This window comes from Bufo gargarizans, chromosome 8 (genome assembly GCF_014858855.1).
Source record: "Bufo gargarizans isolate SCDJY-AF-19 chromosome 8, ASM1485885v1, whole genome shotgun sequence".
NCBI classification, from domain to species: domain Eukaryota; kingdom Metazoa; phylum Chordata; class Amphibia; order Anura; family Bufonidae; genus Bufo; species Bufo gargarizans.
The window spans coordinates 76,642,720-76,657,776 of NC_058087.1; the positions used below are offsets into that span (position 1 = coordinate 76,642,720).

A 15,057-nucleotide genomic window follows, 5' to 3' on the forward strand; every position below is an offset into this window, starting at 1 on the left:
CCAGATTAGCTCTGTATGTATACAATGCCTATCCTCCCCCCAGGGGCTGTTTCCCCTCTAACTGACCTTTTGGTGAAGAAATGTGACAAAAATATGTAAAAAATGCAAAAAAATAAATTAGGGAAAAAACCACCAACAACAATCAAAACCGTCGACCATAGTCTGGTAGTTAATAGATATTATATATAAAAATGAACACCATAAAATAAAGAGCCCATTTTTAAGCACTTATTTTAGTGTCAGTTTGTATATTTAAAGAATAAGGAGCTATAGTTCAAAAAGAAAAGTTACTTTTTATTAGTCTGTTTGCGAAAACTGAAGAAAGAAAATAAATTTTCCCCCAAAAAATATTAACAAACAGTAAAAAACATTGCAAAAATGATTTGGGTAGTTCAATAAATAAAAAGGATAACTTAAAGGATAAAAGTTACATATTCCCAGAGAATTTTTGTACAGTCACTCAGAATTGAGAAAGCACGTTGGAAGAACGAGTGAAACGCTTTAAAGAAATCTAAAGTACGTCCAGTTGCCTTGATTTATTCTTTACAGATATACCATGACCTGGATAAGTGAGAACCTTCACAGACATAGTTCAATTATCTTTGGGGAGCAGTGTCAAACTGGTGTAAAGTAGAACTGGCTTTGTTGCCCATAATATCCAATCAGAGTCCACCTTTCATTTTCCAAAGAAGCTGTAAAAAATTAAATGTGGAATCTGATGGGCAACGAAGCCAGTTCTACTTTACACCAGTTATGATAAATCTCCCCCATTATGTTTATACTATTGGTGTTGGACACTTGCTGGGCGCAGATATTTTTTAGGTCACTGAGTGTCAATAATTTTTGAAGGGGGCACTATTTGTGTGGTACTAGTATTATCAGGGGGCTGTTTTTGCAGTATAGTATTGGGGAGCACAGGGGGCACAGTATTGCAGGTGGCAGGATGGGGTGTTTAGAAAGTGGGATTATGATGGAAAAGTAGGAAACTAAGAGTTCTGTTTGTAAAACTTCAGAGACTAGAAATGGCTGAAAAAACATTATGGCAGCCTGGTCTGAATGGAGAAGATGAGGAAAGATGAGGTTGGGAATTTGGCATGGGAATTGGAGGTGGTGGTGGTAGTAGCACCGTTTTAATTTTCACCTCAGGCAGCAGAAAGGCTAAGGGCACCCCTATGCTTTTAACACTGCCAACCCAGGGATCATTATGTGGCAGCTGAGCAGCGGGCTCATTCAATGGTGGAGAGAAGCTGCTCCGGCTCCTTTCCCTGCCATTTAAAGATGGAGGATTCAGAGCACATCAGCGACAGCCACCCTACTGTGCCGAGCAGCTATAATCATCATGGTGGCTGCAAACAAGGCAGGGGGGCTTCAGCCTGGTGAGGACGGCTGGTGGGGGGGAGCAGGCAGCGGATGGATGGAGGGGGTTGGGTGGAAAACAGGCCACGAGCAGGATTTGGGAAGGGGGGGGAGAGGGGAGGAGCTTCCTGGCTGTAGCCTGCTGTAGTCTATTGTATAACGTAAAGCAGGCAGCGCTTTACATTACAGTCCTCCCCTCTCTGTATGATGTGTAGAGCCGGGCTCCTCCACCCAGACCTACACAACTTAAATATTGTGAGTTTTTTGGCGCCGTCAGGACTAGGAGGGAGGAAGCAAAGCTGCAATAGCACCTGTCAGAGCCAGTTACATGGTAGGCAGTGTGTGAAACAGAACTGGATGGTTTATTTGAGTACAGTAGCTTTATGTTGGGGCCCTGAGTATTAAGTACAGTGTGTCTATGTAGGATGAGGGTGAGACTCCTACCTTCATCCTCAACAATATAATTTCAGCTGTATGGTGTTTGTTGGGAGGAGCCTATTATATGTAGCAGGGGCTATTAATAATGGCCCCTCCCAACAAAAACCTGACGAAGCTGAGGCGAAACGCGCGTCGGGGTTCTTGCCTGCCTTGTGTTCGGTGTCTCAGCCCTTCATCATGTCTGTGGGTATGTTCACGTTCCCAGAGGGTACTTTTGTGTAAGAGTTTGTTATTTTGCAGCCTGCTATTCATGATCTGTTGTATAGGGGCATATTTCATCTGGATTTATTAAATGGATGTTATGCGATTATGTGCTCTATAGTATTACTATTTTGGGCTGTATTATTACACATTAACTTTCCACTGGGCTGTGCAGTGAGTTGAACATCACAGTCACTTGTAGCGGATATTTACTTGATACTTTCTACTTGTGAATCACCTCACTGCATATTGCACAGACATGTATTCCATCTGTTTGGCGGGTTTTTGAGGCACCGACGGGGGGGACTACTGCATCCAGGTTGTTTTGCTGATTATTCTCCATAGTAATTCTGTGAAAATGTCTTATGAATTTTTTGATCAATTGATGATTTAATAAAGTATTTATATTTTTATTGGGCATTCTATGGTTGTTTTTCTAGCAACATTATAATAATGGGGGGACCTAAAATTGTGCACAGTGCTCCAAGTGCACTGCTTTTAATCTTCTCAGGCCCCCCTAAGCCAAATTTCTGGGTGCTCCCCTGCATTTACCTGTCATTGTGTCACAACAGCCTGCATTAACCAGTGAGTGCTTTACCCACTAGTAACGGTTAGTGCATGACACCAGCACACTTACCAATGTAAGATCGGGGCATCTAAGCCCTGCCCCCAGGAACACCCTGACCCGCCCAAGAACACCCGCTTATGGGCAGTGTTTGCGTTAGTCCCACCTATTTCAGCCCAGACACCCTGAATTTGCCGGGACTGTCTCTGAAAATCAGGGACAGACCTGACAAATTCAGGAACAGTCACAAACATATAACCAATAACTGTGGAGACGGTAATAACCTATGAGCAACATCCCCTGAAGTGAAAGAAAGCATTGATTTATGAATAGGAGTTAGAATGGTTCATTTGTCAGCTGATTTGTATCTTTCATCAGGATAAAAGATGCCCGATTATTGGCAGCTCATCTCCTTGTATAATGAGGAATGTGCTGCTGATGGGCATTGGGATTGAATGAGAGAGGAATGACTGTGGTAGCAATCCTTAATTCTAGATTCACTGTGTATTGGCCTCTGCAATAGGTCAATGCAAAGGAGCGATGATAGACATTTTTTGTCAGTCCCTTGAAAGACGACAATGTGGCCCTCAGACCAAATAAGGTTGTGCAACCCTGCTTTTTTCCCCAAGGTTAGTTTGCTGAGTGCAACGAAGGGGTAGATTCTATATATTCAGTATTTTCTTTTGACATCTTTTATTTATGCCTAATTCCCATACATCTTCCAGTGTCACATGTTCAGCAAACCATCTCAACACTGAAGACCCAAATTAAAGAAATGCTGTTGAGTCTCTCTCTAGGCCTGGGGCACAAGCTGTAGGGGAATGCTGTTCCGTGAAGAGAAATTTCAAGTAAAACTGTCAAATTCAATTAATTTATGGCTTCACTAAGACGTCATTCATTGTCTTTGTAAGGCAACTGTGGTTTTGTGTCTTTTTTAATAGACAACAGTAGAACAGAAGATCTGGTGTCTTTCTTTTATGGAATACTTTGTTGGATAAAATATCCAAGTACAAAACATATTAAACCTTTGTAAATGGAGCAGCACTGGCATCAGCTACACTTAAAGGAAATGTGTCACTGAAAATGTTATCTGCCAGTTAAAACTAGATAGTAACACATCTCCTTTTTTAATTATCTATTTTTATTTTCTGACTAGCAGAAGGACCCGACTTCATTAATGGGTCCGCAATTCCGTTCCGAAAAATGCGGAACAGAATTGCGGACATGTGAATGGACCCTAATACTGATTTCCATAATAACCCACCCCCTTAAGAGTGACCTACACAGAGCTCCGTTCCCTTAAAATGTGACCTCCACAACACTCCGCCCCCTTAACAGTGACCTCTAAAGTACCTTGCCCCTTAACATTGACCTCCATAGTGGACCATCCCCTTAACTGTGACCTCCACCGTTACCTGTGCCCTTAAACAGAGACCTCCATAGCTCCTGCCCCTTTAACAGTGACCTCCACAGCATCCTACCACTTTAACAGGGACCTCTACAGCATCCCGCCCCCTTAACAGTGACCTCCACAGCGGCTGCCCCTTTATTAGTGACCTTCACAGTACCCCATCTCCTTAACAATGATTTCCACGACACCCCGTCCCCTTAACAGTGGCCTCTACAGCAATCTGCCCCTTAACACTGACCTTCATAGCGGACCGTCCCCTTAACTGTGACTTCCACAGCAGCCTGCTCTTAGGGTAGTCAGAGGTCCGGTTTTAGGCCGAACAGTCCGGCTTTCAGACTCCCTGTCCTCCATCCGGTGCAGGGCCTGGACGGACCCAGGGATGTCCTTTTGAACAGCTCACTCTCAGACAGCAGCACCAGGCTTCTATTGGCTGATGCTTTTTTTGGGAATATCTCAGGAACGGTACGTGCTATAGAGCTGAGACCCGGTCTAAAACCTTCCCAGACACCTGATGTACCTGTGTGCCAAATTTTGTGATTGTAAATGCGACAGTGCGGGTTCCTTTAGGGGACATAAATACACACATACACTCAGCTTTATATATTAGATTGCAGATTATTCAATTTCCTGAACATGATTACGGGGACGGACATCTTGCCTGAACTTTCTTAACAGCATTTGCAAAGCATTAAAAAAAATTGCTTTACAGCGGCCCCATGGTCCATAGACACAATGGTCAGGAGCGGACCTCATTGACTTCTATGGGATAGTTTTCTTAGTTTTCTAGGCATGCTCTGTGCCCGATGCAGAGGTCATTGTACAATCAAAGAATAGATACGCTTTGACTATCACTGATTATGATGGGTGGATCCTGTCTTATCTATACACAGAGGTGATATCATTACAGGCAGGATTAGAATGAGTTAACTGCAGTAAAGTGATTTGTATAAACCAAGAATTAGACATAGTGGCCAGTACGAAAACTGCAGGATTTTTTGTTTTAGTTTAAATATAAAAAGAGACATAATTAGAGAAAATTAAAAATAACATCATCAAAAATAATTAAAAAAATATGTTAACCCCTTCACGACTGCCCACTGTGTATATACGTCCTATTTGCACATACCCCGTGCAGCTAGAATGTATATACACATGCAGGCAGCGCTTTATATGTATATACACAGGAGCAGGTTGGGTCCTGGCTGACAGAGAAAGCAGGGACCCTGAGGAGAAGACAGGAGCGGTTTATTACCGCTTTTGTCTTCTCCTGTGCCAGCAGGAGAGCGGTACCTGAGCGCATCGTGGAGGGACCAGGAATCAGCAGTGCAGCTTCCTCTGTTAGTCCCGGAGGTCACGTGACTGCCGGGGGTGTCTGGAGCAGGGGCAGGAGCAGAGCTGCAGGGTCTAATAAAACACTGATTAGCTCTGCCTGTGTGTCATGCCCCCACAGGGGGCTGTTTTCCCCTTTAACTGGGGCTCCTGTGAATGCCCCATTTACAGTGCAAACAGTGAGAAAAAAAAAAGTTAATAAACAAAAAGTCAGTGTCCTCCAGAGGTTTTTTAATGACCCTCTGGGGGGACATATTATGTGCCAATTTTTTTTTTAAATATAAGTAAAAATATATATATAATTTTTTTTTAAATGCAGTCGCTAACAGAAACAGTCACTATAGTCGCCCCGTTCTCTCAAACCTTTACATGTCAGATATAAAAACAATCGTGTCAGTTGTGTCAGTTTTAATATTTAAAAAATAAAAAGTTATAATTAAAACAAAAATTACTTTTTGATAATAATTAGCGGTGTTCCTCCAAATTAAACCTAATAAAAATAAAAAACTCAAAAAAAACCATTCTAATAAAAAGTCTTAAGTGTCAAGTAAAAAAATGTGCACAAAATGACATGGGCCCGGTCATGAAAGGGTTAAACATGAAAAAGTGATTTGCTTTTTATTTATTTTTTTCTTTACCTTTCTCTGCAAAATTCACAATGCTCAGCTCAGGGACTCTTGCTGGAGATATTATAACTGGATAATATGATCCAACTAAATTAACTGGAGGACCTAAAAGAAAAGCATAGTTAAGAAATCATAGAATTCATTAATTTTTTGGCCTAGTTGTCGCAGTGCAGTTTAGTTGCAGTTGCTGTATACGACTCTAGTATGCTTTTTACTAGGTGACTACAATCTAGCCAGTGCCTTTATGGCCCATTACATCACCTTTTACATCAATGTTGTTTCACCACTCGCTCCTACAAATCAAGTTTTGCTTCTTACTGCAAGTTATAAAATTGATTCATTTTGCATACCAATAAATGTGTTCCCCACTACCAGGGGAGCCAAGGGGTAGCAGGATTTCAGCTGAAGGAGCTCGTTAAGACATGATGGAGTAATCCAGGTGCTCTTGTCGCCTTGCAGAACCAGAGTCCTCCGTTTTTGGTCATCCATTACCTAGAGAGAAACAGTAATTAATATTTTCGAAACTTAAAATGGGTACTGTCTTTTCAACTTTGCGTAAATCAAGAGCACAGACTAATATATGAAAATTTCTGGTGTACGCTATGAGAGAAAAATACCTGTTTTACCACTATGAAGAGAGGAGAAGTATCCAGCTGAGAGTGGAGACAGAAGCAGAAAGACAGAAACATGGCTGCATATTCTAAGTAATAGTTTTATCTCACCCTAGTTTGCATTCACAACTACACTGCTCAGTACTGCTCTACAATATCCTCCGTGATGCTGCTAATTCTCATGGTGCACTAGTTAGAAGTGAAAATCCTGCTCCCCTTTCTCTATGGCCTCATGCACACGACAGTGCCATTTTGTGCGGTCCGCAAACCGCGGATGTGCAAAAAACGGAAGCCGCACGCGTGCCTTCCGCAATTTGCGGAACGGAACGGCCGGCCTATTGTAGAAATGTCTATTCTTGTCCGCAAAACGGACAAGTATAGCCTAGGACATGCTATATTTTTTTTGCGGGGCCACGGAACTGTGCAACGGATGCGAACAGCACATGGAGTGCATCTTTTGCGGCCCCATTGAGGTGAATAGGTCCGCAAAAAATGCGGCTCTGATGTGGACCACAAAAATGGTCATGTGCATGAGGCCTTTGTGTGCTGTTTATGGAAGTCAACATAGAAAGCAGCTAGTCTCCTCATACTCTGGAGTAGAGATGAACGAATTTCTCAAAAATTTGATTCGGTTGGTTCCCCAAATTTTCAGAAAATATTAGTTTGTGGCAAATCGCGTTAAAAGGAGCTATTTCCTGGCTGCAGAGAGCCTGTATAGTGGTGTAGAACACTGTGCCTTGCAGTAACATCCATAGGGAGTCTGCTGTGGTAGTGAAATAATACTGTGAGTCAGTATGACACGCAGATGACAGGTGTCGCTCTTAGAATCACTTCACACTTCACTCATTTGGTCAATTACGGGGCCAAAACAGACCAAATGACTCAAGTGTGAACTCAACCTTACAGGTCAATGTTAGCGCCAGGTACAAAAAAACATGCAGAGGCCCAAGATCCTACTATAGCGTGAAAGAGCGCAATCCTTTTACACTGTCGTCAGCTGATTCCATATAGATGTCTACAGAACCTGTTCTATTAAACACTTATACAATAAGAGCCCCTTGACAAAGTGGAGAGCAGAAAGTTTGTGTTGACGTTACTGATTATTTTGCCCTTCCTCTAATCTGTCACAACAACAACCCCCCAAAAAACGGATCCTGTCTGTTAAGCATCCGTCTTCACTTGGTCAGCATTTAGTCAGTAATCCATCAGTATTTGTAAAGCCAAAAAAAACAGGAGTGTATCTAAAACAGAGATAACACGTGAAAGGAATCTTTGCATGTCTTCTTTGTTTTGTACCCACTCCTGCTTTTTGACTCATCATCACTACTTGCTCGCCTGCCAAAGGAAGTGGCGAATGTCTCCTCCAGATCTTGGCTGGGCAGTAGCTGCTCCTCTAGGAGATCTTCCTCACTGAAAAGTGGAGCCCAGCCTACAGCATATTATACTTCTCTCGCTGAGGGAACTGAAAATGACAGAGGAAGGTTCAGGACAGGTGGGGGCACAGGGCCTGCTCCTGGGCTATGGCAACCAAGGGTGTCAGAGAAACCCACCGACTCTTGGCTGGGAGTGTCTGTGGTCACTTGCGATGAAGTCGAAGACCAAGTCAACCATTCAAGCACCGCTGGGTTGCTGGTCAAGACACGACTGCTAAATGACACCAGGAATTCAGGCCTCTCGCTGCGACTCCTGTTGCTAGCCCCCTTCTTCTGCTGCCTGACAGAAACATTTTGGCCACTGCCTGTTCCCTTTGAAGGGCCTGTCACCCCACAGAAACATTTTGGCCACTGCCTGTTCCCTTTGAAGGGCCTGTCACCTGTCTATGTGACATACTGTATAATAAAAGAATTAAATTAAAATTAAAATAGCCCCCGACCCCCAAAAAAGGCTGTAATACAAGGTAACTTCACGCTGAACTGCAATTAAGACATATATATATATTTATTTATTTATTTTTTCTGATTAATAAATCCCCCCCCCCCCCCAAAAAAAAAATCAGCCGCAGATCTGCTGCTTAGCTTTGCGAGCGAGGATCTGTGTTTGGCCTCGTTCCCAGAGCGGCTTTGCTAGCTGGGAGGCTCCCTGCTCCTAGGTCTGCCTTGAGCGCCGAGCTGATCACTCGGTGCTCGACTTGTCTGTCTGTCGGTCATGCGATGCTGGCCACGTCACATGACGCTCAGACCCCACTATAAATACAGGCAGCCTGCTGGTCACAGGTTGCCTGTTAATTCTAGGTTCCTGGCTATTTTTTGGACTACTTAATACTCACCTGATCCTGTTCCCTGACAATCCTTTGCCTGCTCCTCCTGTACTGCGCATCCCTCCTGGTATTGTGACCTCGGCTCCCACCTGACTACTATTTGCAGACTCCTCTGGTACTTCTCTACTCTCCTGGTATTTGACCCCGGCTTCTCCTGACCATTCTTTGCTTAACCCTTTGTACTGCGTAGTTCTCTTGGTTCTGACCCGGTCCGTTCACGTTTTCGTATTTTGTCTTGTCTGTCTTCCCTGCACATATCGTAAGTAAGGGACTGTCGTTCAGTTGTCCCCTGTCATCAGGACTCGTGAGGCAAGTAGGTAGGGCCAGGGGTGAGGGTGGAGCGCAGTGGTCACTAGCCTTCCCCCTGTGTGTGTGTGGACGTGAGCGTTACAGAGTGGCCATCCTGTAAAGATGACTGCAAGAGCACAGCGCAGACTGCTCAATGAGGTGAAGAAGAATCCTAGAGTGTCAGCTTAAGACTTACAAAAGTCTCTGGCATATGCTAAAATCCCTGTTAGCGAATCTACGATACGTAAAAAACTAAACACAACTGGATTTCATGGGAGGATGCCACAGAGGAAGTTACTGCTGTCCAAAAAAAAACATTGCTGCACATTTACAGTTTGCACAAGAGCACCTGGATGTTCCACAGCAGAACTGGCAAAATATTCTGTGGACAGATGAAACCAAAGTTGAGTTGTTTGGAAGAAATACACAACACTATGTGAGGAGAAAAAGAGGCACAGCACACCAACATCAAAACCTCATCCCAACTGTGAAGTATGGTGGTGGGGGCATTATGGTTTGGGGCTGCTTTGCTGCATCAGGGCCTGGACGGATTGCTATCATCGAAGGAAAAATGAATTCCCAAGTTTATCAAGACATTTTGCAGGAGAACTTAAGGCCATCTGTCCACCAGCTGAAGCTCAACAGAAAAATACACCTTCTGGAGTGGCCCAGTCAGAGTCCTGACCTCAACCCGATGGAGATGATGTGGCATGACCTCAAGAATGCGATTCACACCAGAAATCCCAAGAATATTGCTGAACTGAAACAGTTCTGTAAAGAGGAATGGTCAAGAATTACTCCTGACCGTTGTGCACGTCTGATCTGCAACTACAGAAAACGTTTGGTTGAAGTTATTGCTGCCAAAGGAGGTTCAACCAGTTATTAAATCCAAGGGTTCACATACTTTTTTCACCTGCACTGTGAATGTTTACATGGTGTGTTCAATAAAATCATGGCAACATTTAATTCTTTGTATGTTATTAGTTTAAGCAGACTGTGATTGTCTATTGTTGTGACTTAGATGAAGATCAGATCACATTTTATGACTAATTTGTGCAGAAATCCATATCATTCCAAAGGGTTCACATACTTTTTCTTGCAACTGTATGTATATTTCCTATTACAACAGCACATAAATGACTGTAGTACAGCGTAACTTCACCGCTGAACGGCAATTATGACACATACTTTTTCCCTTTTTTTCTTCCTATTAATACACCCCAAAAAAGAAATATAACAATCACAATTCACCGCAGAATGGCTGATGGGATGTACGTATATTTTCTATTAATACAGCATGTAAATAGCTGTAGTACAATGTAACTTCACCACTGAACGGCAATTAAGACATATATATTTTTTCCTTTTTTTTTTTCCCTATTAATACACCCCCCCAAAAAAAATTAAAACAATGTAAAATCAACAGAGAACAGATAATAGGATGTACGTATATTTCCTATTAATACACCCCGTAAATGGCTGTATCACACAGAACTTGCAATTTGAATCCCCAGTTAGTGCAGCAAGGTGTAATAGAATCGCTCCTATTATCCAGGCTGTACACTCTCCTATTGAACCCTGTTCTCCTTTTATAGTGTCAGATAAAAGGTAAAAAGGTACATATGTTAATAATGATAACATATGTTAATAATTATATCCTGATTTTAGTAATACACTATTTTCTGATCTACAGTAATATGCAAATGTTTTAGGCAGGAGTGGAAAAATACTGCATAGTAAAAATGCTTTAAAAAATAGAAGTGTTAATAGTTATTTTTATCAATCAACAAAATGCAAAGTGAATGAACAAAAAATAAATACCACCCTTCAAAACAGAATACACTTGCACAAAGTCAGTGATTTTGTAAGATTATAGTCAGCTGTATGATTAACCAGTTATTCCAAACAGGTGATAATGATCTTCATTTTCACGTGTAGGTCGAAACACAGTTATTAACTTAAAGAAACAGCTGTGTAGGAGGCTTAAAACTGGTTGAGGAAAAGCCAAACACTGCTACAAAGGTGGGGTTGTGGAAGACAGCTTCATTTCACAGGTCATACACCATAGCAAGCCTGAGCACAGCAACAAGACACGTGGTAGTTATACTACATCAGCAAAGTCTCTCCCAGACGAAGATAGCACATCAAGCTCTTGTGAAGAAGCAAAAAGAAGTGGCCAGCATTTATGCAGTGGTCAGCCCAGGAAACACAGGGCCGAATCAGTGCCATCAGCTCAGAAGCAGTGTGGCCAAAAAACCATACCTTTCACGTGGAAACAAGGCCAATCAACTCAACTATGCTTAAAAACATAGGCAATGGGTGCATAAAAACAGCAGCTTGTGCTCTGGACTGATTAGTAAAAAACTTTAATATTTGGCTGTAACAGAAGGCAGTTTGTTTATCGAAGGGCTGGAGAGCAATACAATAATGAGTGTCAGCAGGCAACAGTGAAAGTTCCTTGTATGTTTGGGGCTGCATGTCAGCAAATGGAGTTGGGGATTTGGTGAGGATTAATGGTGTCCTCAAAGCTGAGAAATACAGGAAGATACAGCAGGACAACGACCCCAAACATACAGCCAATACCATTAAGAACTGTCTTCAATCCGCAATTCCAGGTCCGGGCCGCACAATGAAATGAATGGGTCCGCAATGCCGTTCTGCAAAATGCGGAATGAAATTACGTACATGTGAATGGACCCTAATTGTAAGTTTTCATGTGAAATATGTTTGTTATACACATATAGCATACACTGCGCCACACAATATACAGTATACCGCTACACTGTGTAGTCTGTTCTATAAGCACCGCATTATTTTCTGTCCGCCACCACAAAACAATCTGGAAGTGTCCCTCCATGTGGCATCATGTATGTGGGCAGACAGTGTTGTATCATGTATGTGGGCAGTCATTTTTTTAAATTATGACAAGTTCCCTTTTTTTTTTTTTTTTTTTTTTTACTTAAGCCCCTGCCCTTCAAATGTCTGTGCAAGTCCCTGCCCTGTACTATGTGCTGCAAGCATGCAGCTGCTTAACCCTGACTGTGCCATCACTGTGATGTCACTCACTGTGTATGTTAACCCTGTATTGTTAGTCACAGTACAGGGTTAATATGAACAGTGATGTCACATACAGCACAGCCAGGGTTAATCTTTATTATCACTTGCATATCTTGTGTTCGTGGGGGCCTAATGTTTGAGTTTTGCCTAAAGCCTCACAAAGTCTAGAACCGCCTCTGGATCATGGGTTCAGAGGGAAAAAAATCTAGAATATTTGAAAATACGAATATATATCACTATATTCTAAATATTCGCAAATTCTCAAAGTGCCAATATTCACGATTAATATTCGCTATTTGAATATTCACGGCCAACACTATCTAGAAGAATTAATGCTGTTTTGAAGGCAATGGGTGGCGACACCAAATATTGATTTCATTTAGATTTCTCTTTTGTTCATTCACTTAGCGTTTTGATAGACAGACAAGTTTGAACAAAGTCTCATGGCGAGTCAATCTGTAAAGCATTATAATTCACTTAATTTAGCTTTTATTGTATGACCCAATCCACAATCTGGAGAGGGGGATGTAAGAGTTAATAAATGACTGGACCATGATATAATCAGGATCACAAGGCTCAATGTTGAACTCCAGTCTGAAGACAAAAGTGGATCAATTTTCTCTCCACCAGCAGACTTTACACTTTGGTGTCTCTGTCCTTTTACATTTCAGTCCTTTTGTGCTTTTTTTTATTGTTCAGTATGCTCATGCTCTTGTATATGTTATTTAATAAAGTATCCTATACCACAAAGAGATTCTTCAGTCCTCTGACTTTATATACAGTATGTTAAGAATGCAAACTAGTTTTTTTGTTAGGTTTTGCTGGTTCTTTTTCTTTTAGAAAAGCTGAAATGTCATTTAGGTCAGATCTTTGTTGCACTTTATGCAATTATGTGGAATGATACCTGATGCTATAACATTATAGAACACAAAGATACATTTTTTGACAAATTTTCCTCTAGGGCATCTCTTGTGTGAGTGTGAATACTCTCCACAATTCCTGCAAAGAATATTAGAATAATGTTCTTTATTAAAAGGTTTCAAAACTAGTATATAGTATTTTACTGTGTAGTGCCTGCACATACTGTGGTGATACAGATATACTGGAAGAACTGACATTGAATAGTGTAGCTTAGCAGCAGGGCTGGCAAACTGGGCAATTGCCCAGGGCCACGATCCTCAAAGGGGCCCCCCTGCTTCAGTCCCCATCGCAGGAGGTTGAACAGTTTGGACTCCAAAGTGGGGAATTTCCCAGCTCTGACTCCATATAAGCATATGTCCATATAAGAAACCAGTGTTATGAACACGAAAGGGGTATTCCCAAGCATTGTCATTATGCTTAGGGTCACCCTGTGTTTATACAACTAATTTTGACATGTCTCTATGGGGATTCAAACTCTCAACCTTCTACATTAAGAGGAAGAACATTAACCACTGGGCTATAGAGCTCAATGCTAGTTCAGTGCTGAACAACCTCATAGAAGTTTCTTTTGTATAATACAAGAGAAACTTCTTTGCTGTTTTTAACGGAAGAGAAACTTCTATGGTGTTTTTCAGCACTGATATAGCATTGAGCACTATAGCTCAGTATTTAAGGTTCTTGCCATTAATGTAGAAGGTTGTGAGTTCAAATCCTTACAGAAACTTTTAAAAAATAGAGGCTAAATAAAACTTAAATAGACAGGGTGTTTCCAACTGTGAAAAATTTGATTTTATTGAGAACAAATTTTGCAAAATGTAAAATATGATCAAATAACACCCATATTAACCTACCTCAACCATTTTAACTTGTGTAACCAGTATTGAAAAAAAAAATTGTGTGGGGATTTGAACTCTAAACCTTCTACATTACAGGTAAAAACCTTAACCACTGAGCTCTAGAGCTCAATGCTAAGTTACTGCTGAAAAACTTCATAGAGGTTTTCTCTTGGATAATGCAAGATAAACGTCTATGAGGTTTTTCAGCAAAAACATAGCATTGAGCTCTACAGACAGTGGTTAAGGTTTTTGCCCTTAATGTGGAAGGTTGTGAATTTAAATCCCACAGAAACATTTAAAAAATAGAGGCTAAATGAAACTTAAATACGCAGGGTGTCCCCAACAGTGAAAAGTTTGATTTTATTGAGAAAAGAAAATGGAGCAAATCGTAAAATATGATCAAATAACACCCGTATTAACCCACACCAACCTTTTTTACCTGTGTAACCAGTGTTTTTTTGGGAAAGGTGACATCCCTAACAGCACCCCTCCTCAGAACGTCTATAGGCCCGCTCACTGCAGCAAGCTATGCCTCATCAGGATTCACTTTGTAAAAAAATATTTTTTTCTTTTCATCGCGATATTCTGACCATCATAACTTTTTTATAGTTATGCCCCGGCCAAGCAATGGACAGCGCAGGCGCCGGATCTAGCTGCAGAGAAGGAGGTGCAGAGGAAGAGGCTGGGGCGGGGATATGACAAAAAGAGGCAGAACAGCCTGGGCACCAAAGAGGTGAACCCCTCCCTGGCCACTTGCAAGCCCTAATTTACATATGAATAAAAGTCTGTTTTTGCATAGGGGGAACTTCACAAGAAAACATCAAAGGTACCATCAGAATCATAGACTGCTATACTAGAGCGCTATGTAAGCGGTCTATAAGGTCAAAATCTGATGACAGACTCCCTTTAAGGCCCAGAATTGTCTTTATCACTAATTAAAGCTTCCAGGTAGTAGAGAAAACCTAAACCTTTCTAAAGAGTTTCCTGCCAAAGAATGAAGCAGACGTGTTTGCCTGCTGTGAGGGGAACGCCCTTACAGGATAACTCCTAGATAAATAGTTATTAGCATCCTTAGTGCCAGTGTGCTGTAAAGTGAACGTAGGATTACCACCAGGATCCTTGCCTGTAAAGAGTGTACTCTAAAAGACATCTGCCATTACC

At 41.7% G+C, this 15,057-nt stretch overlaps 1 protein-coding gene across 1 annotated transcript in view; it reads right to left on the reverse strand.

Moving 5' to 3' along the window:
- LOC122945807 (aldehyde oxidase 2-like) overlaps positions 1 to 15,057 on the reverse strand; it is a 166,680-nt gene that overhangs the window by 134,294 nt on the left and 17,329 nt on the right. Inside the window, exons 2-3 of the mRNA XM_044305024.1 lie at positions 6,277 to 6,418; positions 5,939 to 6,031 (exon numbers count right to left, since the gene is read on the reverse strand). Of these exons, the coding sequence (XP_044160959.1) occupies positions 5,939 to 6,031; positions 6,277 to 6,415 (232 nt within the window). The 5' untranslated portion in view covers positions 6,416 to 6,418. The remainder of the gene's footprint in view (positions 1 to 5,938; positions 6,032 to 6,276; positions 6,419 to 15,057) is intronic.